The sequence below is a fragment of the Engystomops pustulosus genome, unplaced genomic scaffold, assembly GCF_040894005.1.
Source record: "Engystomops pustulosus unplaced genomic scaffold, aEngPut4.maternal MAT_SCAFFOLD_141, whole genome shotgun sequence".
NCBI lineage: Eukaryota > Metazoa > Chordata > Amphibia > Anura > Leptodactylidae > Engystomops > Engystomops pustulosus.
The window spans coordinates 206725-232294 of NW_027285021.1; the positions used below are offsets into that span (position 1 = coordinate 206725).

The window sequence follows — 25570 nt, forward strand, 5'->3', positions numbered from 1 at the left end:
GTGGAGGGTCTCTGGTCACACAGCGGGTGAGTGCTGACCCCAGAGATCCTTCCATCCGCTTGTATCCTGCGTGGAGGGTCCCTGGTCACACAGCGAGTGAGTGCTGACCCCGGATATCCTTCCATCCGCTTGTATCCTGCGTGGAGGGTCCCTGGTCACACAGCGAGTGAGTGCTGACCCCGGATATCCTTCCATCCGCTTGTATCCTACGTGGAGGGTCCCTGGTCACACAGCGGGTGAGTCCTGACTCCGGATATCCTTCCATCCGCTTGTATCCTGCGTGGAGGGTCTCTGGTCACACAGCGGGTGAGTGCTGACCCCAGAGATCCTTCCATCCGCTTGTATCCTACGTGGAGGGTCCCTGGTCACACAGCGGGTGAGTGCTGACCCCAGAGATCCTTCCATTCGCTTGTATCCTGCGTGGAGGGTCCCTGGTCACACAGCGAGTGAGTCCTGACCCCGGATATCCTTCCATCCGCTTGTATCCTGCGTGGAGGGTCCCTGGTCACACAGCGGGTGAGTGCTGACCCCAGAGATCCTTCCATCCGCTTGTATCTTGCGTGGAGGGTCTCTGGTCACACAGCGGGTGAGTGCTGACCCCAGAGATCCTTCCATCCGCTTGTATCCTGCGTGGAGGGTCCCTGGTCACACAGCGGGTGAGTGCTGACCCCAGAGATCCTTCCATCCGCTTGTATCCTGCGTGGAGGGTCTCTGGTCACACAGCGGGTGAGTGCTGACCCCAGAGATCCTTCCATCCGCTTGTATCCTGCGTGGAGGGTCCCTGGTCACACAGCGAGTGAGTGCTGACCCCGGATATCCTTCCATCCGCTTGTATCCTGTGTGGAGGGTCCCTGGTCACACAGCGGGTGAGTGCTGACCCCAGAGATCCTTCCATCCGCTTGTATCCTACGTGGAGGGTCCCTGGTCACACAGCGAGTGAGTGCTGACCCCAGAGATCCTTCCATCCGCTTGTATCCTGCGTGGAGGGTCTCTGGTCACACAGCGGGTGAGTGCTGACCCCAGAGATCCTTCCATCCGCTTGTATCCTACGTGGAGGGTCCCTGGTCACACAGCGGGTGAGTGCTGACCCCAGAGATCCTTCCATCCGCTTGTATCCTACGTGGAGGGTCCCTGGTCACACAGCGGGTGAGTGCTGACCCCAGAGATCCTTCCATCCGCTTGTATCCTGCGTGGAGGGTCCCTGGTCACACAGCGGGTGAGTGCTGACCCCAGAGATCCTTCCATCCGCTTGTATCCTACGTGGAGGGTCCCTGGTCACACAGCGGGTGAGTGCTGACCCCAGAGATCCTTCCATCCGCTTGTATCCTGCGTGGAGGGTCCCTGGTCACACAGCGGGTGAGTGCTGACCCCAGAGATCCTTCCATCCGCTTGTATCCTACGTGGAGGGTCCCTGGTCACACAGCGGGTGAGTGCTGACCCCGGATATCCTTCCATCCGCTTGTATCCTACGTGGAGGGTCCCTGGTCACACAGCGGGTGAGTGCTGACCCCGGATATCCTTCCATCCGCTTGTATCCTGTGTGGAGGGTCCCTGGTCACACAGCGGGTGAGTGCTGACCCCAGAGATCCTTCCATCCGCTTGTATCTTGCGTGGAGGGTCCCTGGTCACACAGCGAGTGAGTGCTGACCCCAGAGATCCTTCCATCCGCTTGTATCCTGCGTGGAGGGTCTCTGGTCACACAGCGGGTGAGTGCTGACCCCAGAGATCCTTCCATCCGCTTGTATCCTACGTGGAGGGTCCCTGGTCACACAGCGGGTGAGTGCTGACCCCAGAGATCCTTCCATCCGCTTGTATCCTACGTGGAGGGTCCCTGGTCACACAGCGGGTGAGTGCTGACCCCAGAGATCCTTCCATCCGCTTGTATCCTGCGTGGAGGGTCCCTGGTCACACAGCGGGTGAGTGCTGACCCCAGAGATCCTTCCATCCGCTTGTATCCTACGTGGAGGGTCCCTGGTCACACAGCGGGTGAGTGCTGACCCCAGAGATCCTTCCATCCGCTTGTATCCTGCGTGGAGGGTCCCTGGTCACACAGCGGGTGAGTGCTGACCCCAGAGATCCTTCCATCCGCTTGTATCCTGCGTGGAGGGTCCCTGGTCACACAGCGGGTGAGTGCTGACCCCAGAGATTCTTCCATCCGCTTGTATCCTGCGTTTTATAAAATACGTTTTCCTTCAGTCCATGAAGATTTTTCCAACTAAAGGCTCCATTGGGAATAAGCCGCTGTTCACACACAAAACAGCTGCAGTTTCTTTTTCCATAAATTTTCTCCGTAATTCAGCGTCGCTTTTCAGAGGAAATAAATATAACCAATACCCGAGGCACCAGACATCGCCCGACCCAGGGAAGAACTGAATGCTGGAGGTGTGTCAGGTAATGTTACTCCTGATAGGCTGAGAGGCTGGAGGTGTCAGGTAATGTTACTCCTGATAGGCTGAGAGGCTGGAGGTGTCAGGTAATGTTACTCCTGATAGGCTGAGAGGTTGGAGGTGTGTCAGGTAATGTTACTTCTGATAGGCTGGAGGTGTGTCAGGCAATGTTACTCCTGATAGGCTGGAGGTGTGTCAGGTAATGTTACTCCTGATAGGCTGGAGGTGTGTCAGGTAATGTTACTCCTGATAGGCTGGAGGTGTGTCAGGTAATGTTACTCCTGAGAGGCTGGAGGTGTGTCAGGTAATGTTACTCCTGAGAGGCTGGAGGTGTGTCAGGTAATGTTACTCCTGATAGGCTGAGAGGCTGGAGGTGTGTCAGGCAATGTTACTCCTGATAGGCTGGAGGTGTGTCAGGCAATGTTACTCCTGATAGGCTGGAGGTGTGTCAGGCAATGTTACTCCTGATAGGCTGCAGGTGTGTCAGGCAATGTTACTCCTGATAGGCTGGAGGTGTGTCAGGCAATGTTACTCCTGATAGGCTGGAGGTGTGTCAGGTAATGGTACTCCTGAAAGGCTGGAGGTGTGTCAGGTAATGTTACTCCTGAGAGGCTGGAGGTGTGTCAGGCAATGTTACTCCTGATAGGCTGGAGGTGTGTCAGGTAATGTTACTCCTGATAGGCTGGAGGTGTGTCAGGTAATGTTACTCCTGAGAGGCTGGAGGTGTGTCTGGCAATGTTACTCCTGATAGGCTGAGAGGCTGGAGGTGTGTCAGGCAATGTTACTCCTGATAGGCTGAGAGGCTGGAGGTGTGTCAGGCAATGTTACTCCTGATAGGCTGGAGGTGTGTCAGGCAATGTTACTCCTGATAGGCTGAGAGGCTGGAGGTGTGTCAGGTAATGTTACTCCTGATAGGCTGGAGGTGTGTCAGGTAATGTTACTCCTGATAGGCTGAGAGGCTGGAGATGTGTCAGGTAATGTTACTCCTGAGAGGCTGGAGGTGTGTCAGGTAATGTTACTCCTGATAGGCTGGAGGTGTGTCAGGTAATGTTACTCCTGAAAGGCTGGAGGTGTGTCAGGTAATGTTACTCCTGAGAGGCTGGAGGTGTGTCAGGCAATGTTACTCCTGATAGGCTGGAGGTGTGTCAGGCAATGTTACTCCTGATAGGCTGGAGGTGTGTCAGGCAATGTTACTCCTGATAGGCTGGAGGTGTGTCAGGCAATGTTACTCCTGATAGGCTGGAGGTGTGTCAGGCAATGTTACTCCTGATAGGCTGGAGGTGTGTCAGGTAATGTTACTCCTGAAAGGCTGGAGGTGTGTCAGGTAATGTTACTCCTGAGAGGCTGGAGGTGTGTCAGGTAATGTTACTCCTGAGAGGCTGGAGGTGTGTCAGGCAATGTTACTCCTGATAGGCTTAGAGGCTGGAGGTGTGTCAGGTAATGTTACTCCTGATAGGCTGGAGGTGTGTCAGGTAATGTTACTCCTGAGAGGCTGGAGGTGTGTCAGGCAATGTTACTCCTGATAGGCTGGAGGTGTGTCAGGCAATGTTACTCCTGATAGGCTGGAGGTGTGTCAGGCAATGTTACTCCTGATAGGCTGGAGGTGTGTCAGGCAATGTTACTCCTGAAAGGCTGGAGGTGTGTCAGGTAATGTTACTCCTGAGAGGCTGGAGGTGTGTCAGGCAATGTTACTCCTGATAGGCTGGAGGTGTGTCAGGCAATGTTACTCCTGATAGGCTTAGAGGCTGGAGGTGTGTCAGGTAATGTTACTCCTGATAGGCTGGAGGTGTGTCAGGTAATGTTACTCCTGAGAGGCTGGAGGTGTGTCTGGCAATGTTACTCCTGATAGGCTGAGAGGCTGGAGGTGTGTCAGGCAATGTTACTCCTGATAGGCTGAGAGGCTGGAGGTGTGTCAGGCAATGTTACTCCTGATAGGCTGGAGGTGTGTCAGGCAATGTTACTCCTGATAGGCTGAGAGGCTGGAGGTGTGTCAGGCAATGTTACTCCTGATAGGCTGGAGGTGTGTCAGGCAATGTTACTCCTGATAGGCTGAGAGGCTGGAGGTGTGTCAGGTAATGTTACTCCTGATAGGCTGGAGGTGTGTCAGGTAATGTTACTCCTGATAGGCTGAGAGGCTGGAGATGTGTCAGGTAATGTTACTCCTGAGAGGCTGGAGGTGTGTCAGGTAATGTTACTCCTGATAGGCTGGAGGTGTGTCAGGTAATGTTACTCCTGAGAGGCTGGAGGTGTGTCAGGTAATGTTACTCCTGAGAGGCTGGAAGGCTGGAGGTGTGTCAGGTAATGTTACTCCTGATAGGCTGAGAGGTTGGAGGTGTGTCAGGTAATGTTACTCCTGATAGGCTGAGAGGTTGGAGGTGTGTCAGGTAATGTTACTCCTGATAGGCTGGAGGTGTGTCAGGTAATGTTACTCCTGATTGGCTGGAGGTGTGTCAGGTAATGTTACTCCTGATTGGCTGAGAGGCTGGAGGTGTGTCAGGTAATGTTACTCCTGATAGGCTGGAGTCCACCATACATATCATCCCATGTCTTTGTTTCCTTTCTTAGATCATGTATCACCCCAACAGTGGAGCAGGTGGAAGGATTGGAGACATAGAGGCTGTAAGATTGGGGCACTACAAGGCCTTCTACACCACAGGTAAGTACTGCACCCACCTGACCCCTGAGGAGGAGATCCAGCATTCCACTCTACATTATGGGTATGAGGCAGCATGTAGCGGGGGAGGGACATGGTGGGCTCGGCCACAACCCCTTATACACAGCCAATCATTCTGCTCGCCCTCTACTTTATTAGGTACATCATGCTAGTAACGGGTTGGACCCCCTTTTGCCTTCAGAACTGCCTCAATTCTTCGTGGCATAGATACAACAAGGTGCTGGAAGCTCCTCAGAGATTCTGGTCCATATTGACATGATGGCATCACACAGTTGCCGCAGATTTGTCGGCTGCACATCCATGATGCGAATCTCCCGTTCCACCACATCCCAAAGATGCTCTATTGGATTGAGATCTGGTGACTGTGGAGCCATTTGTGTCCAGTGACCTCATTGTCATGTTCAAGAAACCAGTCTGAGATGATTCCAGCTTTATGACATGGCGCATTATCCTGCTGAAAGTAGCCATCAGATGTTACAGGGTACATTGTGCTCATAAAGGGATGGACATGGGCAGCAACAACACCATAACACCACCACCACCAGCCTGAGCCGCTGATACAAGGCAGGATGGATCCATGACACCAGCACCACCAGCCTGAGCCGCTGATACAAGGCAGGATGGATCCATGACACCACCAGCACCACCAGCCTGAGCCGCTGATACAAGGCAGGATGGATCCATGACACCAGCACCACCAGCCTGAGCCGCTGATACAAGGCAGGATGGATCCATGACACCACCACCACCAGCCTGAGCCGCTGATACAAGGCAGGATGGATCCATGACACCACCACCACCAGCCTGAGCCGCTGATACAAGGCAGGATGGATCCATGACACCACCACCACCAGCCTGAGCCGCTGATACAAGGCAGGATGGATCCATGACACCAGCACCACCAGCCTGACCCGCTGATACAAGGCAGGATGGATCCATGACACCAGCACCACCAGCCTGAGCCGCTGATACAAGGCAGGATGGATCCATGACACCACCACCACCAGCCTGAGCCGCTGATACAAGGCAGGATGGATCCATGACACCACCACCACCAGCCTGAGCCGCTGATACAAGGCAGGATGGATCCATGACACCAGCACCACCAGCCTGAGCCGCTGATACAAGGCAGGATGGATCCATGACACCCCCACCACCAGCCTGAGCCGCTGATACAAGGCAGGATGGATCCATGACACCACCACCACCAGCCTGAGCCGCTGATACAAGGCAGGATGGATCCATGACACCCCCACCACCAGCCTGACCCGCTGATACAAGGCAGGATGGATCCATGACACCACCACCACCAGCCTGAGCCGCTGATACAAGGCAGGATGGATCCATGACACCACCACCACCAGCCTGAGCCGCTGATACAAGGCAGGATGGATCCATGACACCACCACCAGCAGCCTGAGCCGCTGATACAAGGCAGGATGGATCCATGACACCACCACCACCAGCCTGACCCGCTGATACAAGGCAGGATGGATCCATGACACCACCACCACCAGCCTGACCCGCTGATACAAGGCAGGATGGATCCATGACACCACCACCACCAGCCTGACCCGCTGATACAAGGCAGGATGGATCCATGACACCAGCACCACCAGCCTGAGCCGCTGATACAAGGCAGGATGGATCCATGACACCACCACCAGCCTGAGCCGCTGATACAAGGCAGGATGGATCCATGACACCACCACCAGCCTGAGCCGCTGATACAAGGCAGGATGGATCCATGACACCACCACCACCAGCCTGGGCCGCTGATACAAGGCAGGATGGATCCATGACACCACCACCACCAGCCTGAGCCGCTGATACAAGGCAGGATGGATCCATGACACCACCACCACCAGCCTGGGCCGCTGATACAAGGCAGGATGGATCCATGACACCACCACCACCAGCCTGAGCCGCTGATACAAGGCAGGATGGATCCATGCTTTCATGTTGTTGTACCAAATTCTGACCCTACCATCCGAATGTCGCAGCAGAAATCGAGACTCATCAGACCAGGCAACGTTTTTCCAATCTTCTACTGTCCAATTTCGATGAGCTTGTGCAAATTGTAGCCTCAGTTTCCTGTTCTTAGCTGAAAGGAGTGGCACCCAGTGTGGTCTTCTGCTGCTGTAGCCCATCTGCCTCAAAGTTGGACGTACTCTGCGTTCAGAGATGCTCTTCTGCCTACCTTGGTTGTAACGGGTGGCGATTTGAGTCACTGTTGCCTTTCTATCAGCTCGAACCAGTCTGCCCATTCTCCTCTGACCTCTGGCATCAACAAGGCATTTCCGCCCACAGAACTGCCGCTCACTGGATGTTTTTTCTTTTTCGGACCATTCTCTGTAAACCCTAGAGATGGTTGTGCGTGAAAATCCCTTCTGGCACCAACAACCATGCCACGTTCAAAGGCCACAAATCACCTTTCTTCTCCATACTGATGCTCGGTTTGAACTGCAGGAGATTGTCTTGACCATGTCTACATGTCTAAATGCACTGAGCTGCCGGCATGTGATTGGCTGATTAGAAATTAAGTGTTAACGAGCAGTTGGACAGGTGTACCTAATAAAGTGGCCGGTGAGTGTATGTATGTGTGTATGTATGTATGTATATGTGTGTATGTGTGTATGTATGTATGTATGTAAGTATATGTGTGTATGTATGTATATGTATGTATGTATGTGTATGTGTGTATGTATGTATGTATATGTGTGTATGTATGTATGTATATGTGTACGTATGTATTTATGTATATGTATAATGTGTATGTATGCAATGCAGGATACCGGGTGCTGATTGCATACACATACATAAGCCATCAGGCCCAGTGCATTCTCCTTCGCCCTATCAGCGCCCATCTCTTCTAGTCATGTACCATTTCTCTTGTCCCAGAAATTACAAGTATAAAATCTCTTATCATTAAAACTTAAATTCTAATGATGCTTTAAAGTTACTGAGAATAACTAGTGTGAGCTGCTGCCTTCAAGGTAGCAAAAGGAGGCAATGGGGCAGATTTATCAAGTGTCTGAAAGTCAGAATATTTCCAGTTGCCCATGGCAACCAATCACAGCTCAGCTTTCATTTTACCAGTGCTCATGAATATTTTAAAGGGGAGCTGTCATTGGTTGCCATGGGCAACTGGAAATATTCTGACTTTCAGACACTTGATAAATCTGCCCCAATGTTTTCCATTCAGCACCTTGGAAAACGTATTTGCATACTTCCCAGAATTCCCTAGTGGAGACCTCTCCATAAGGAGAGCACTTCTGACCCTGGTATGAGCTCCAGCGATTCCTGTATCCTGCTGCTGGCTGCTTCATATCCTGAGATCAGGCCCCACTAGGCCCCTTTGCTGTGAACTCATGTGGTGGCATTAAAAATTCAGAAACAAAAAGTCTCCCTTTTCCCTAGTTTATCATCCCAAACAGCTCCCTCATAGTTATTTTATATACAGCCCCAGCTAGCCTCTCCTCTTCTTCTCCCCCATTCTCTCGCGGCTAGCTTCCCCCCCCCCCATTCCCTCGAGGTTAGCTTTTCCTCTGACCCCCTATTACCTCGAGGCTAGCTTTTCCTCCCCCCCCCTATTCTCTCAAGGCTAGCTCCCCCCCCCCATTCCCTCGAGGCTAGATTCCCCTCCCCCCCCACATTCCCTCGAGGCTAGCTTCCCCCCCATTCTCTCGCGGCTAGCTTCCCCTCCCCCCCCCCCCACATTCCCTAGAGGCTAGCTTCCCCCCCCCCCCCACATTCCCTCGAGGCTAGCTTCCCCCCCCCCATTCCCTCGCGGCTAGCTTCCCCCCCCCCATTCCCTCGCGGCTAGCTTCCCCTCCCCCCCCACACACATTCCCTCGAGGCTAGCTTCCCCCCCATTCTCTTGCGGCTAGCTTCCCCTCCCCCCCCCCAAATTCCCTCACGGCTAGCTTCCCCCACCATTCCCTCGCGGCTATCTTCCCCCCCCCCATTTCCTCGCGGCTAGCTTCCCCCCCATTCCCTCGTGGCTAACTTCCCTTCCCCCCCCCCACATTCCCTCGAGGCTAGTTTTTCTTATTCCTCCCCCCATTCCCTTGAGGCTAACCTCTTCTCTTCCTCCCTGCCCCCCATACCCTCAAGGCTAGCTTTTCCTATTCCGCCCCTGCCCCCTATCCTCTCCTCTTCCTCTTGTCCCCCCCACTTCCGTTGAGTCTAGCCGCTCCTCTTCCTCTTGCCCCTCCCCACTTCTGTTGAGGCTAGCTGCTCCTCTTCCTCTTGCCCCTCCCCACTTCTGTTGAGGCTAGCCGCTCCTCTTCCTCTTGCCCCTCCCCACTTCTGTTGAGGCTAGCCGCTCCTCTTCCTCTTGCCCCTCCCCACTTCTGTTGAGGCTAGCCGCTCCTCTTCCTCTTGCCCCTCCCCACTTCTGTTGAGGCTAGCCGCTCCTCTTCCTCTTGCCCCTCCCCACTTCTGTTGAGGCTAGCCGCTCCTCTTCCTCTTGCCCCTCCCCACTTCTGTTGAGGCTAGCCGTTCCTCTTCCTCTTCCTCTTGCCCCTCCCCACTTCTGTTGAGGCTAGCCGTTCCTCTTCCTCTTCCTCTTGCCCCTCCCCACTTCTGTTGAGGCTAGCCGCTCCTCTTTCGCGTTTGCTACAGATTTAACAGCATCTCCTGTATGAAGCATTCCTGGTTATATTTTGGCAGGTGGTGCTTTGGCCTGTGACGGGAGCACAGGATTACCCCAACACCATTACCCCCCTTTGCTATTCGACCTCCATGCGGACCCTGAGGAGGGGGTTCCTGTATCCAGAGGCAGCGAGGAGTACAAGCGGCTTCTTCCTCTCATTTCCCAGGCAATGGCTGACCTTTATGAAAGCGTCCGCACAGACAACATCTCCAGAGCGGACTATTCCCAGGACCCGTCGGCCGCCCCCTGCTGTAGGCCAGACCTTGCCGCCTGCCGCTGTGGACCACATTAACAGTTTCTAATCAACGCAAAATTTGTTGTTTGCAGAATTTAATAATTATGTAAAATATTTAAATACAGAATCCATTGTGAAAACTGTGCGTTGACAGTGGCTTCAGTGACCTCCCCCTCACCCCTGACCTGTGACCTCACCCACTGCAGCTTTGGGGGCATCTGGTCACCGCCGATCGTCTCTTTGACCTCCACGGTACAAACTTATCTACCAAAATCAAAAGAGAAGCGCCTTATTCGCCGGTGCACCACAGGTGAGCATATACAGACCCCCCTCCCTGCTGAGACGGGGCCCCCGGGGGCAGCACTGGAGAGTAAAGGCCGCCGCTTCCTGCTGAGACATGGCCCCGGGGCAGCAGTGGAGAGTAAAGACCGTCCCTCCCTGCTGAGACAGGGCCCCCAGGGGCAGCACTGGAGAGTAAAGACCGTCCCTCCATGCTGAGACAGGGCCCCTGGGGCAGCACTGGTGAGTAAAGGCCGCCCCTTCCTGCTGAGACAGGGCCCCTGGGGCAGCACTGGTGAGTAAAGGCCGCCCCTTCCTGCTGAGACAGGGCCCCCGGGGGCAGCACTGGAGAGTAAAGACCGTCCCTCCCTGCTGAGATAGGGCCCCCTGGGGCAGCACTGGAGAGTAAAGGCCGCCCCTTCCTGCTGAGACAGGGCCCCCGGGGGCAGCAGTGGTGAGTAAAGGCCGCCCCTTTCCTGCTGAGACAGGGCCCCCGGGGGCAGCACTGGAGAGTAAAGACCTCCCCTTCCTGCTGAGACAGGGCCCCCGGGGGAAGCACTGGAGAGTAAAAACCGCCCCTTCCTGCTGAGACAGGGCCCCGGGGGCAGCACTGGAAAGTAAGGACCTCCCCTTCCTGCTGAGAAAAGGTCCCAAAGGCACCATTGGAGAGTAAAGGACTCCCCCACTGAGACATGGCCCCCCAGGGTAGCACTAGAGAGTAAAGGCCTCCCTGCCCTGCCGAGACATGGCCCTGAAGAGTACAATTTACTCCTAGACTGATACCCACCCCAGACCCTAATACTATGTCACCCCAACCACGTGCCCCGCCCCAAGTTAAATTATATGGCTAATACTCATCATCCTGGTGTAATATAAGGAGCACCCCTGCCCCTGGATACGGCTAATACTCATCATCCCGGAGTAATATAAGGAGCGCCCCTGCCCCTGGATACGGCTAATACTCATCATCCTGGTGTAATATAAGGAGCACCCCTGCCCCTGGATACGGCTAATACTCATCATCCTGGTGTAATATAAGGAACGACCCCAGAGCCTAATGCCAATCCCTCCTGTAACATTATATAGAGATTATGCAGCACTCATGTAATATCAGGATATTAACCCTTCCCTACAATGCAGGTATTGCCACCTCCCAGCAATTGGCCACCACATGGTCCTCAGGACCCCAATTGTTTTAAGTCCTACCTTGAGCACCAATGAGGCATGCTAATACTTGTAGGTCTACAGTCTTGAAACCCAGGGGTCACCCCACTGCGTTCACAAGGCACATTCCGAAAAGCCTGATGTGCCCCCCACCCCCAGCCGCCGGCTCTCAGGGACCCTGGATGCTCACTGGAGGGAACTCCTTCTCATCATCCAGCTGCACTGGGCCCACTGCAAACTCGTGTTCTGGGAGCAGCTCCCCCCGCAGGGCGCCTCCGTCTTCTGAGTACCCTGGGGAACAAATAGTTAATGTCACAGTGTGCAAGATGGGGTGTACCCAAATCTAACCGGCCGAGTGTCTCACCTATCACTGTAGAGGTGGAGGGGACGCTGCTGGGCCGGGCAACAGTGGCTGCATACGACACCGGGAGAGGAGGAGAAGCTTCCATGTCACCATCCCTGCCCCCATCTGCCTGACCTAGGAGGCTGCAATGAGAAGAGGCAAGCGGTCACATGACCCAAGAGGAGGAGCTTTACAGCAACCAATGGCGGCACGGACCCCAGACATGAAGACAGTACACGAGAAAACGAATAATAGTAAAGACCCCAAAACCAGACAATGAATGGATAAAACTACAGGCCGCAGACTGAGCCGGACCCCCGTGCTACCTGTGTTTGTGTATGAGGACGCACTCGCCGCCATCTTGGGGGTCCAGATTGTAGATGTAGAGGTGTCCACTGGAGGAAGAGACCAGGAGCCGCGGCAGCTTCTGTATCCTGAGACCAAAGGGAGATGTCAGCGGCGACATGCGAGGCGCAGAATCCGGACCAGGACGAGACACTTACGTCACCAGCGTGCAGGCGTTTCTATGCCCCTGGAAGCTGAGGCGCACGGTGGCAAAGGCGCGGTCCTGGTTCATCATGTCCGACACCTGAGTGGGGAGGTAGGTGGAAGCAGCCATGAACATCTTACCCATGTAGCCGCTCCACGACGAGTTCTCCTCCGATCTACAGCGCAAAATAACAACACGAAGAAGTCACAAAACCGGCAACAAGTAACCAACAGGAAAAGTACCACTACCAGGTCTCCCCCTCCCTCCCAGGGCCCGCACTTCCACGTCTCTGCCTCCGTCTCCCGGGGTCCGCATCTCCGCCTCCTCCTCCCGGGGTCCGCATCTCCGCCTCCTCCCTCCCGCCCGGGGCCCGCATCTCCGCCTCCTCCTCCCGCCCGGGGCCCGCATCTCCGCCTCCTCCTCCCGCCCGGGGCCTGCATCTCCGCCTCCTCCTCCCGCCCGGGGCCCGCATCTCCGCCTCCTCCTCCCGCCCGGGCGCCCGCATCTCCGCCTCCTCCTCCCGCCCGGGGCCCACATCTCCGCTTCCACCTCCCGCCTGGGGCCCGCACCTCCCCCTTGTCTCCGCCCTCACCTGTCCTGTACATTTTCTAATCTGAAGATGTGAACGGTCTCCGTGTTACTGGACACACACAGGAACTGGGCGTCCATACTGAAAACCAGGGAGCTGATGTGCACGTACCTGCAGCGGGAGAGAAGACAATTACTAGCGGGGGACGGGGGGCCCATCTTTGGGTTTACAGCTTAATTTCATGGACGTCGCTTTATCGACACATAAATGCAACTTCTGGGCACCGCTCCATAAAAAGGAGGCGCTGGAGCTGGAGAGGGGACAACGTAGAGCCACAAAAATGATAAGGGGTGCGGAGGGTCTCAGTTATATATGTATGGAGGGTCTCAGTTATATATATACACTCACCGGCCACTTTATTAGGTACAGCTGTCCAACTACTCGTTAACACTTCATTTCTAATCAGCCAATCACATGGCGGCAGTGCATTTAGGCATGTAGACATGGTCAAGACATTCTCCTGCAGTTCAAACCGAGCATCAGTATGGGGAAGAAAGGTGATTTGTGGCCTTTGAACGTGGCATGGTTGTTGGTGCCAGAAGGGCTGGTCTGAGTATTTCAGAAACTGCTGATCTACTGGGATTTTCACGCACAACCATCTCTAGGGTTTACAGAGAATGGTCCGAAAAAGAAAAAACATCCAGTGAGCGGCAGTTCTGTGGGCGGAAATGCCTTGTTGATGCCAGAGGTCAGAGGAGAATGGGCAGACTGGTTCGAGCTGATAGAAAGGCAACAGTGACTCAAATCGCCACCCGTTACAACCAAGGTAGGCAGAAGAGCATCTCTGAACGCAGAGTACGTCCAACTTTGAGGCAGATGGGCTACAGCAGCAGAAGACCACACCGGGTGCCACTCCTTTCAGCTAAGAACAGGAAACTGAGGCTACAATTTGCACAAGCTCATCGAAATTGGACAGTAGAAGATTGGAAAAACGTTGCCTGGTCTGATGAGTCTCGATTTCTGCTGCGACATTCGGATGGTAGGGTCAGACAACATGAAAGCATGGATCCATCCTGCCTTGTATCAGCGGGTCAGGCTGGTGGTGGTGGTGTCATGGATCCATCCTGCCTTGTATCAGCGGGTCAGGCTGGTGGTGGTGGTGTCATGGATCCATCCTGCCTTGTATCAGCGGGTCAGGCTGGTGGTGGTGGTGTCATGGATCCATCCTGCCTTGTATCAGCGGGTCAGGCTGGTGGTGGTGGTGTCATGGATCCATCCTGCCTTGTATCAGCGGGTCAGGCTGGTGGTGCTGGTGTCATGGATCCATCCTGCCTTGTATCAGCGGCTCAGGCTGGTGGTGCTGGTGTCATGGATCCATCCTGCCTTGTATCAGCGGCTCAGGCTGGTGGTGCTGGTGTCATGGATCCATCCTGCCTTGTATCAGCGGGTCAGGCTGGTGGTGGTGGTGTCATGGATCCATCCTGCCTTGTATCAGCGGGTCAGGCTGGTGGTGGTGGTGTCATGGATCCATCCTGCCTTGTATCAGCGGTTCAGGCTGGTGGTGGTGGTGTCATGGATCCATCCTGCCTTGTATCAGCGGGTCAGGCTGGTGGTGGTGGTGTCATGGATCCATCCTGCCTTGTATCAGCGGGTCAGGCTGGTGGTGGTGGTGTCATGGATCCATCCTGCCTTGTATCAGCGGCTCAGGCTGGTGGTGGTGGTGTCATGGATCCATCCTGCCTTGTATCAGCGGGTCAGGCTGGTGGTGGTGGTGTCATGGATCCATCCTGCCTTGTATCAGCAGGTCAGGCTTGTGGTGGTGGTGTCATGGATCCATCCTGCCTTGTATCAGCGGCTCAGGCTGGTGGTGGTGTCATGGATCCATCCTGCCTTGTATCAGCGGCTCAGGCTGGTGGTGGTGTCATGGATCCATCCTGCCTTGTATCAGCGGCTCAGGCTGGTGCTGGTGGTGTCATGGATCCATCCTGCCTTGTATCAGCGGCTCAGGCTGGTGGTGGTGGTGTCATGGATCCATCCTGCCTTGTATCAGCGGGTCAGGCTGGTGCTGGTGGTGTCATGGATCCATCCTGCCTTGTATCAGCGGGTCAGGCTGGTGGTGGTGGTGTCATGGATCCATCCTGCCTTGTATCAGCAGGTCAGGCTTGTGGTGGTGGTGTCATGGATCCATCCTGCCTTGTATCAGCGGCTCAGGCTGGTGGTGGTGTCATGGATCCATCCTGCCTTGTATCAGCGGCTCAGGCTGGTGGTGGTGGTGTCATGGATCCATCCTGCCTTGTATCAGCGGGTCAGGCTGGTGGAGGTGGTGTCATGGATCCATCCTGCCTTGTATCAGCGGCTCAGGCTGGTGGTGGTGGTGTCATGGATCCATCCTGCCTTGTATCAGCGGCTCAGGCTGGTGGTGGTGGTGTCATGGATCCATCCTGCCTTGTATCAGCGGCTCAGGCTGGTGGTGGTGGTGTCATGGATCCATCCTGCCTTGTATCAGCGGGTCAGGCTGGTGGTGCTGGTGTCATGGATCCATCCTGCCTTGTATCAGCGGCTCAGGCTGGTGGTGCTGGTGTCATGGATCCATCCTGCCTTGTATCAGCGGGTCAGGCTGGTGGTGGTGGTGTCATGGATCCATCCTGCCTTGTATCAGCGGCTCAGGCTGGTGGTGCTGGTGTCATGGATCCATCCTGCCTTGTATCAGCAGCTCAGGCTGGTGGTGCTGGTGTCATGGATCCATCCTGCCTTGTATCAGCGGGTCAGGCTGGTGGTGGTGGTGTCATGGATCCATCCTGCCTTGTATCAGCGGGTCAGGCTGGTGGTGGTGGTGTCATGGATCCATCCTGCCTTGTATCAGCGGCTCAGGCTGGTGGTGGTGGTGTCATGGATCCATCCTGCCTTGTATCAGCGGCTCAGGCTGGTGGTGGTGGTGTCATGGATCCATCCTGCCTTGTATCAGCGGCTCAGGCTGGTGGTGCTGGTGTCATGGATCCATCCTGCCTTGTATCAGCGGCTCAGGCTGGTGGTGGTAGTGTCATGGATCCATCCTGCCTTGTATCAGCGGCTCAGGCTGGTGGTGGTGGTGTCATGGATCCATCCTGCCTTGTATCAGCGGCTCAGGCTGGTGGTGGTAGTGTCATGGATCCATCCTGCCTTGTATCAGCGGGTCAGGCTGGTGGTGGTGGTGTCATGGATCCATCCTGCCTTGTATCAGCGGCTCAGGCTGGTGGTGCTGGTGTCATGGATCCATCCTGCCTTGTATCAGCGGCTCAGGCTGGTGCTGGTGGTGTCATGGATCCATCCTGCCTTGTATCAGCGGGTCAGGCTGGTGGTGGTGGTGTCATGGATCCATCCTGCCTTGTATCAGCGGCTCAGGCTGGTGGTGTCATGGATCCATCCTGCCTTGTATCAGCGGCTCAGGCTGGTGGTGGTGGTGTCATGGATCCATCCTGCCTTGTATTAGTGGCTCAGGCTGGTGGTGGTGGTGTCATGGTGTTGTTGCTGACCATGTCCATCCCTTTATGAGCACAATGTCCCCTGTAACATCTGATGGCTACTTTCAGCAGGATAATGCGCCATGTCATAAAGCTGGAATCATCTCAGACTGGTTTCTTGAACATGACAATGAGGTCACTGGACACAAATGGCTCCACAGTCACCAGATCTCAATCCAATAGAGCATCTTTGGGATGTGGTGGAACGGGAGATTCGCATCATGGATGTGCAGCCGACAAATCTGCGGCAACTGTGTGATGCCATCATGTCACTATGGAGCAAAATCTCTGAGGAGCTTCCAGCACCTTGTTGAATCTATGCCACGAAGAATTGAGGCGGTTCTGAAGGCAAAAGGGGGTCCAACCCGTTAGTGGCATGGTGTACCTAATAAAGTGGCCGCTGAGTGTATATGGAGGGTCTCAGTTATATATATATATGGAGGGTCTCAGTTATATATATATATATGGAGGGTCTCAGTTATATATATATATGGAGGGTCTCAGTTATATATATATATGGAGGGTCTCAGTTATATATATATATGGAGGGTCTCAGTTATATATATATATGGAGGGTCTCAGTTATATATATATATATGGAGGGTCTCAGTTATATATATGGAGGGTCTCAGTTATATATATATGGAGGGTCTCAGTTTTATATATATGGAGGGTCTCAGTTTTATATATATGGAGGGTCTCAGTTATATATATATGGGGGGTCTCAGTTATATATATATGGAGGGTCTCAGTTATATATATATGGAGGGTCTCAGTTATATATATATATGGGGGGTCTCAGTTATATATATATGGAGGGTCTCAGTTATATATATATATGGAGGGTCTCAGTTATATACATATGGAGGGTCTCAGTTAAATACATATGGAGGGTCTCAGTTATATATATATATATGGAGGGTCTCAGTTATATATATATGGAGGGTCTCAGTTATATATATGGAGGGTCTCAGTTATATATATACATATGGAGGGTCTCAGTTATATATATGTATGGAGGGTATCAGTTATATATATATGGAGGGTCTCAGTTATATATATGGAGGGTCTCAGTTATATATATGGAGGGTCTCAGTTATATATATATGGAGGGTCTCAGTTATATATATATGGGGGGTCTCAGTTATATATATGGAGGGTCTCAGTTATATATATATGGGGGGTCTCAGTTATATATATATATATGGAGGGTCTCAGTTAAATACATATGGAGGGTCTCAGTTATATACATATTGTAGCGGGGTCAGTTTTAATGTGACAGTCCAGAGACACAGACAGGCTTGACGGCAGAAATGCGGTTTCCTTGCGGCTTTTATTGGCAGCCAAAACAATGCAGCTTTACAGGCAAGTAAAATAAAACAAAGCGGGGAAACAAAAACGGGCTCGTCTGAGCACTACCTGTACATCAGCAGGTCCCTCTCTAGCAAAGCAGCGTACTCACAGCGGCTAGTGACACACGGCTGGCAAGCCTTCCAGAGTAATGTCTCTCACACAGAGCTCCAGCCCAGGATGCAGCTCTGGGATAAAACCCCTTCTCCCAGCTGCACCTGGTAATTAGGGCTGTGCAGTCTCTGGTCAGTGCATTAACCCTTTACCCCAGGTATGGAAGTAACCTGAAAGGAATATATACGCCATCTATTACCTTTCCAGCCGCTGTCCTACAATATGGAGGGTCCCAGTTATATATATATATGGGGGGTCTCAGTTATATATATATGGAGGGTCCCAGTTATATATATATATGGAGGGTCTCAGTTATATATATATGGAGGGTGTCAGTTATATATATATGGAGGGTCTCAGTTATATGTATGGAGGGTCTCAGTTATATATATATATGGAAGGTCCCAGTTATATATACATATGGAGGGTCTCAGTTATATATATATATGGGGGGTCTCAGTTATATATATATGGAGGGTCCCAGTTATATATATATATGGAGGGTCTCAGTTATATATATATGGAGGGTCTCAGTTATATATATATGGAGGGTCTCAGTTATATGTATGGAGGGTCTCAGTTATATATATATATGGAGGGTCCCAGTTATATATACATATGGAGGGTCTCAGTTATATATATGGAGGGTCTCAGTTATATGTATGGAGGGTCTCAGTTATATATATATGGAGGGTCTCAGTTATATATATATGGGGGGGGTCTCAGTTATATGTATGGAGGGTCTCAGTTATATATATATGGAGGGTCTCAGTTATATATACATATGGAGGGTCTCAGTTATATGTATGGAGGGTCTCAGTTATATATACATATGGAGGGTCTCAGTTATATATATGGAGGGTCTCAGTTATATATACATATGGAGGGTCTCAGTTATATATATGGAGGGTCTCAGTTATATGTATGGAGGGTCTCAGTTATATATATATATATATATATATATATATATATATATATATATATGGAGGGTCTCAGTTATATATATGGAGGGTCTCAGTTATATATATATATATAGAGGGTCTCAGTTATATATATATGGAGGGTCTCAGTTATATATATGGAGGGTCTCAGTTATATATATGGAGGGTCTTAGTTATGAGGAAAGATTAAAACAACTGGATTTATTTAGTCTGGAAAAGAGACGACTACGAGGGGACATGATTAACTTATATAAATATATGAATGGTCCTTACAAAAAATATAATGGTAAGTTGTTTCAGATTAAATCAAATCAAAAGACGAGGGGGGTGGGGGCTGTCTCCGTTTGGAGAAATCAAGGTTTATTCACCAGAGGCGACAGGAACTGTCAATCTGTGGAATAGCCGAGCTCAGGCGCTGGTCACAGCAGGGACAGCAGAGAGCTCAGGAGCAGAGCACAGCAGAGAGCTCAGCAGCAGAGCACAGCAGAGACAGCAGAGAGCTCAGGAGCAGAGCACAGCAGGGACAGCAGAGAGCTCAGGAGCAGAGCACAGCGGGGACAGTAGAGAGCTCAGGCGCTGGTCACAGCAGGGACAGCAGAGAGCTCAGGCGCTGGTCACAGCAGGGACAGCAGAGAGCTCAGGAGCAGAGCACAGCGGGGACAGCAGAGAGCTTCAAGAAGGGTCTAGATGCCTTTTTAACCCTAAATAACATTGAAGGTTATATGATATAGAATTGTTTCCCCCTAAATCCCTTCCGCATCCAATTCCTTCAATTCCTTGGTTAAACTTGATGGACAAGTGTCTTATTTCGACCATACAAACTATGAAACTATGAACAGCAACAAAAAGTAAGGAGGTTCATCAGAAATAACATAAACGTCATATTCTTAAAAGAAACAAAAAAATCAACATTTCTACAAATCTAATCTGGTAGAATTGTAGCGTCATCACTCTCCAAACTCCAGCAGATGGCAAATTCCTGCCCTGCTAGTCAGCTCCCTCCTCCACCCGGCAGCTCCCTCCTCCACCCGGCAGCTCCCTCCTCCACCCTCCATCTGACATCTCCCTCCTCCTGGCAGCTGCCTTTTCCACCCGGCAACCCCCTCCTCCACCCGGCAGCCCCCTCCTCCACCCTCCATCTGACAGCTCCCTCCAGCTGCCTTTTCCACCCGGCAGCACCTTCGTCCACCAGGCAGCTCCACCTGAGTGAAGCTGGCCCCCCCACCTCGTCCAAATCAAACAAAATTGGTGTCAAACGTTTGTGCTACGTTTGTGCTGGTTTGTGCAGCAGAAATTTTCGTTTGTGCCGCTATCATTTTTAAGATATTCATGAAAGTTTCCAGAGGTCATCAGAGGTCAACCAGCCCCCCCACATTGCCCAAACCAAACCAAACTGGTGCCGAACAATTCTGCTACGTTTGTGCTGGTTTGTGCTGCTCAAATTTTTGTTTGTGCTGCTTTTGTTTTGAATAAATGAACAAAAAATGAAAGTTCAAAAGTTCAACTAGCCCCCCCACATTAACCAAATCAAACAAAACTGGTGTCAAACGTTAGTGCTACTTTTGTGCTGGTTTGTGCAGCAAAAAATTTCATTTGTGCCGCCATCATTTTTAAGGTATGTTCAGGTGTTTACATAGGTTAAAGGAGTTTAGGATGAACTGGTAAAAAACAAACCTAGTGACACTTCCCTGGTTTGATCACCAGGGGGAGCTGGCAAACACATTGGGGGTCATTTACTAAGGGCCCGATTCGCGTTTTCCCGACGTGTTACCCGAATATTTCCGATTTGCACCGCTTGTACATGAATTGCCCCGGGTTTTTGGCGCACGCGATCGGATTGTGGCGCATCGGGGCCGGCATGCGCGCGACAGAAATCGGGGGGGCGTGGCCGAACGAAAACCCGACGTATTCGGAAAAACCGCCGCATTTAAAAACCGAAAATGTGTCGCTTAGGGAGCGCTCACCTTCACCTTCTATGGGATGGTGCATTCCGGGGCGTTAAGATTATTTTCGGCGCTGCAGCGCCACCTGGTGGACGGCGGAGGAACTACCATCTTAAATCCCAGCCGGACCCGAATCCTGTGCAGAGAACGCGCCGCTGGATCGCGAATGGGCCGGGTAAGTAAATGTGCCCCATTGTACTTTGGAAGAAATGAACTCTGATGACCTCTGGAAAAAAGTATGAATATATTAAAAATGATAGTGGCACAAACGAAAATTTTTGCTGCACAAACCAGCACAAACGTAGCACTAACGTTTGACACCAGTTTTGTTTGATTTGGTTAATGTGGGGGGGCTGCTTGAACTTTTGAACTTTCATTTTTTGTTCACATATTCAAAACAAAAGCAGCACAAACAAAAATTTGAGCAGCACAAACCAGCACAAACGTAGCAGAATTGTTAGGCACCAGCTTTGTTTGGTTTGGGCAATGTGGGGGGGCTGGTTGACCTCTGATGACCTCTGGAAACTTTCATTAAAATCTTAAAAATGATAGCGGCACAAACGAAAATTTTTGCTGCACAAACCAGCACAAACGTAGCACAAACGTTTGACACCAATTTTGTTTGATTTGAACAAGGTGGGGGGGCCAACTTCACTCAGGTGGCAGCTCCCTATCCTACCCGGTAGCTCCCTCCTCCATCCGGCAGAACCCTCCTCCATCCGGCAGAACCCTCCTCCATCCGGCAGAACCCTCCTCCATCCGGCAGCACCCTCCTCCACCCGGCAGCACCCTCCTCCACCCGGCAGCTCCCTCCTCCACCCGGCAGCTCCCTCCTCCACCCTCCATCTGACAGCTCTCTCCTCCCGGCAGTTGCCTTTTCCACCAGACAGCCCCCTCCTCCACGAGGCAGCCCCCTCCTCCACCCGGCAGCTCCCTCCTCCACCCGGCAGCTCCCTCCTCCACCCTCCATCTGACAGCTCCCTCCTCCTGGCAGCTGCCTTTTCCACCCAGCAGCTCCCTCCTCCACCCGGCAGCTCCCTCCTCCACCCTCCATCTGACAGCTCCCTCCTCCACCCGGCAGCTCCCTCCTCCACCCGGCAGAACAGAACCCTCCTCCACCCGGCAGAACAGAACCCTCCTCCACTCGGCAGAACAGAACCCTCCTCCATCCGGCAGAACAGAACCCTCCTCCATCCGGCAGAACAGAATCCTCCTCCATCCAGCAGAACAGAACCCTCCTCCATCCGGCAGAACCCTCCTCCATCCGGCAGAACCCTCCTCCATCCGGCAGCACCCTCCTCCACCCGGCAGCACCCTCCTCCACCCGGCAGCACCCTCCTCCACCCGGCAGCTCCCTCCTCCACCCGGCAGCTCCCTCCTCCACCCTCCATCTGACAGCTCTCTCCTCCCGGCAGTTGCCTTTTCCACCAGACAGCCCCCTCCTCCACGAGGCAGCCCCCTCCTCCACCCGGCAGCTCCCTCCTCCACCCGGCAGCTCCCTCCTCCACCCTCCATCTGACAGCTCCCTCCTCCTGGCAGCTGCCTTTTCCACCCAGCAGCTCCCTCCTCCACCCTCCATCTGACAGCTCCCTCCTCCACCCGGCAGCTCCCTCCTCCACCCGGCAGAACAGAACCCTCCTCCACCCGGCAGAACAGAACCCTCCTCCACTCGGCAGAACAGAACCCTCCTCCATCCGGCAGAACAGAACCCTCCTCCATCCGGCAGAACAGAACCCTCCTCCATCCGGCAGAACAGAATCCTCCTCCATCCAGCAGAACAGAACCCTCCTCCATCCGGCAGAACCCTCCTCCATCCGGCAGAACCCTCCTCCATCCGGCAGAACCCTCCTCCACCCTCCATCTGACAGCTCCCTCCTCCTGGCAGTTGCCTCCTCCACCCGGCAGCTCCCTCCTCCACCCGGCAGCTCCCTCCTCCACCCGGCAGCTCCCTCCTCCACCCTCCATCTGACAGCTCTCTCCTCCCGGCAGTTGCCTTTTCCACCAGACAGCCCCCTCCTCCACGAGGCAGCCCCCTCCTCCACCCGGCAGCTCCCTCCTCCACCCGGCAGCTCCATCCTCCACCCTCCATCTGACAGCTCCCTCCTCCTGGCAGCTGCCTTTTCCACCCGGCAGCTCCCTCCTCCACAAGGCAGCTCCCTCTTCCACCCTCCATCTGACAGCTCCCTCCTTCTGGCAGCTGCCTTTTCCACCCAGCGTCCTCCTCCACCCGGAAGCTCCCTCCTCCACCCGGCAGCTCCCTCCTCCACCCGGCAGAACCCTCCTCCACCCGGCAGAACAGAACCCTCCTCCACCCGGCAGAACAGAACCCTCCTCCACCCGGCAGAACAGAACCCTCTTCCACCCGGCAGAACAGAACCCTCCTCCACCCGGCAGAACAGAACCCTCCTCCACCCGGCAGAACAGAACCCTCCTCCACCCGGCAGAACAGAACCCTCCTCCATCCGGCAGAACAGACCCCTCCTCCATCCGGCAGAACAGAACCCTCCTCCATCCGGCAGAACAGAACCCTCCTCCATCCGGCAGAACCCTCCTCCACCCGGCAGAAACCTCCTCCACCCGGCAGAACCCTCCTCCACCCGGCAGCTCCCTTCTCCACCCTCCATCTGACAGCTCTCTCCCCCTGGCAGCTCCCTCCTCCACCCGGCAGCTCCCTCCTCCACCCGGCAGCTCCCTAGCCCACCCAGCAGCTCCCTCGTCCACCCTCCATCTGGCAGCTCCCTCATCCACCCTCCATCTGGCAGCTCCCTCGTCCACCCTCCATCTGGCAGCTCCCTCCTCCACCCTCCATCTGGCAGCTCCCTCCTCCACCCTCCCTCTGGCAGCTCCCTCCTCCACCCTCCATCTGGCAGCTCCCTCCTCCACCCTCCATCTGGCAGCTCCCTCCTCCAACCTCCATCTGGCAGCAACCTCCTCCACCCGGCAGCTCCACCCGGCAGCTCCACCCGGCAGCTGCCTCCTCCACCCGGCAGCTCCCTCCTCCACCCGGCAGCTCCCTCCTCCACCCGGCAGCTCCATCCTCCACCCTCCATCTGACAGCTCCCTCCTCCTGGCAGCTGCCTTTTCCACCCGGCAGCTCCCTCCTCCACCCGGCAGAACAGAACCCTCCTCCATCCGGCAGAACAGAACCCTCCTCCATCCGGCAGAACCCTCCTCCATCCGGCAGAACCCTCCTCCATCCGGCAGAACCCTCCTCCACCCGGCAGAAACCTCCTCCACCCGGCAGAACCCTCCTCCACCCGGCAGCTCCCTTCTCCACCCTCCATCTGACAGCTCTCTCCCCCCGGCAGCTCCCTCCTCCACCCGGCAGCTCCCTCCTCCACCCGGCAGCTCCCTAGCCCACCCAGCAGCTCCCTCGTCCACCCTCCATCTGGCAGCTCCCTCGTCCACCCTCCATCTGGCAGCTCCCTCGTCCACCCTCCATCTGGCAGCTCCCTCGTCCACCCTCCATCTGGCAGCTCCCTCGTCCACCCTCCATCTGGCAGCTCCCTCGTCCACCCTCCATCTGGCAGCTCCCTCGTCCACCCTCCATCTGGCAGCTCCCTCCTCCACCCTCCATCTGGCAGCTCCCTCCTCCACCCTCCCTCTGGCAGCTCCCTCCTCCACCCTCCCTCTGGCAGCTCCCTCCTCCACCCTCCATCTGGCAGCAACCTCCTACACCCGGCAGCTCCACCCGGCAGCTCCCTCCTCCACCCGGCAATTCCCTCCTCCACCCGGCAATTCCCTCCTCCACCCGGCATCTGCCTCCTCTCCCCTCCATCCGGCAGCTCCCTCCTCCACCCTCCATCCGCAGCTCCCTCCATCCGCAGCTCCCTCCATCCGCAGCTCCCTCCTCCTCTCGGCATCTGCCTTCTCTCCCTTCCATCCGGCAGCTCCCTCCCTCCACCCACTGCTGGCCTGAGCCTCCTACTATATCCAGGCGGATTCAAACGGGCGAGGCTTCCAGGATACTTGCAGTGTATGATGACACTGGGTGGTGGGGGGCCGGTTTGGCTAAAACCTTGAATGAATGTTTCTTACCTCTTCATTCCTCTTCTGAACTCATACAGTCTCTGCCCCTCCGGAATGGAGAACACACGGATTACTGTGCCCTGTAATGAGAGCGGGGTCAGATGGGAGGGCGCTCTCCTGGACCCGGACCCCTTAGCACTCACTCACCTTCTCTGACGCACTGGCCAGCTTGGTCCCCAATGAATTGAAGGTGATAGCAGCGAGCGGACTGTCATGTGCCGGAATGGTGACCTCTATCTTCTGTACAGGAAGAAGAAATATTTGTTTCTATAGCGCTGTCGTATTCCACAGTGCAGTACAAACACTACACAGCAATAATAGAGATACCATAGGAATTGCTTGTACAATGGTCACAAGAGCTTACAATCTATGAGGAGGAGGACACGTGAGGTGACAGTGCTTGTACAATGGTCACAGGAGCTTACAATCTATGAGGAGGAGGGGACAGGAGGTGACTGCTTGTAAAATGGTCACAGGAGCTTACAATCTATGAGGAGGGGGACACAGGAGGTGACAGTGCTTGAATAGTGGTCACAGGAGCTTACAATCTATGAGGAGGAGGATACAGGAGGTGAAAGTGCTTGTGCAATGGTCACAAGAGCTTACACTCTATGAGGAGGAGGACACAGGAGGCGACAGTGCTTGTACAGTGGTCATAGGAGCTTACAATCTATGAGAAGGAGGGGACAGGAGGTTACAGTGCTTGTAAAATGGTCACAGGAGCTTACAATCTATGAGGAGGAGGACACAGGAGGTGACAGTGCTTGTACAATGGTCACAGGAGCTTACAATCTATGAGGAGGAGGGGACAGGAGGTGACAGTGCTTGTACAATGATCACAGGAGCTTACAATCTATGAGGAGGACGACACAGGAGGTGACAGTGCTTGTACAATGGTCACTAGAGCTTACAATCTATGAGGAGGAGGGGACAGG

General features: G+C 54.0%; 2 protein-coding genes across 6 annotated transcripts in view; one reads left to right on the top strand and one right to left on the bottom strand.

The window, feature by feature from the left end:
- ARSG (arylsulfatase G) overlaps positions 1-10010 on the top strand; it is a 120029-nt gene extending 110019 nt beyond the window's left edge. For both annotated transcript variants that reach the window (XM_072131773.1, XM_072131774.1), the window contains exons 11-12: positions 4953-5043; positions 9736-10010. In XM_072131773.1, the coding sequence (XP_071987874.1) occupies positions 4953-5043; positions 9736-10010 (366 nt within the window). The remainder of the gene's footprint in view (positions 1-4952; positions 5044-9735) is intronic.
- Positions 10011-10095: 85 nt separating this feature from the next.
- Positions 10096-25570, bottom strand: part of WIPI1 (WD repeat domain, phosphoinositide interacting 1) — a 57870-nt gene continuing 42395 nt past the window's right edge. For 3 of the 4 annotated variants that reach the window (XM_072131775.1, XM_072131778.1, XM_072131777.1), the window contains exons 6-13: positions 24783-24875; positions 24645-24715; positions 12822-12929; positions 12243-12404; positions 12066-12173; positions 11761-11882; positions 11587-11687; positions 10096-10217 (exon numbers count right to left, since the gene is read on the bottom strand). In XM_072131775.1, the coding sequence (XP_071987876.1) occupies positions 10176-10217; positions 11587-11687; positions 11761-11882; positions 12066-12173; positions 12243-12404; positions 12822-12929; positions 24645-24715; positions 24783-24875 (807 nt within the window). In that variant the 3' untranslated portion in view covers positions 10096-10175. Of the gene's footprint in view, positions 10218-11262; positions 11688-11760; positions 11883-12065; positions 12174-12242; positions 12405-12821; positions 12930-24644; positions 24716-24782; positions 24876-25570 lie in introns of those variants that run through there. The other variant, XM_072131776.1, reaches the window with a different exon arrangement.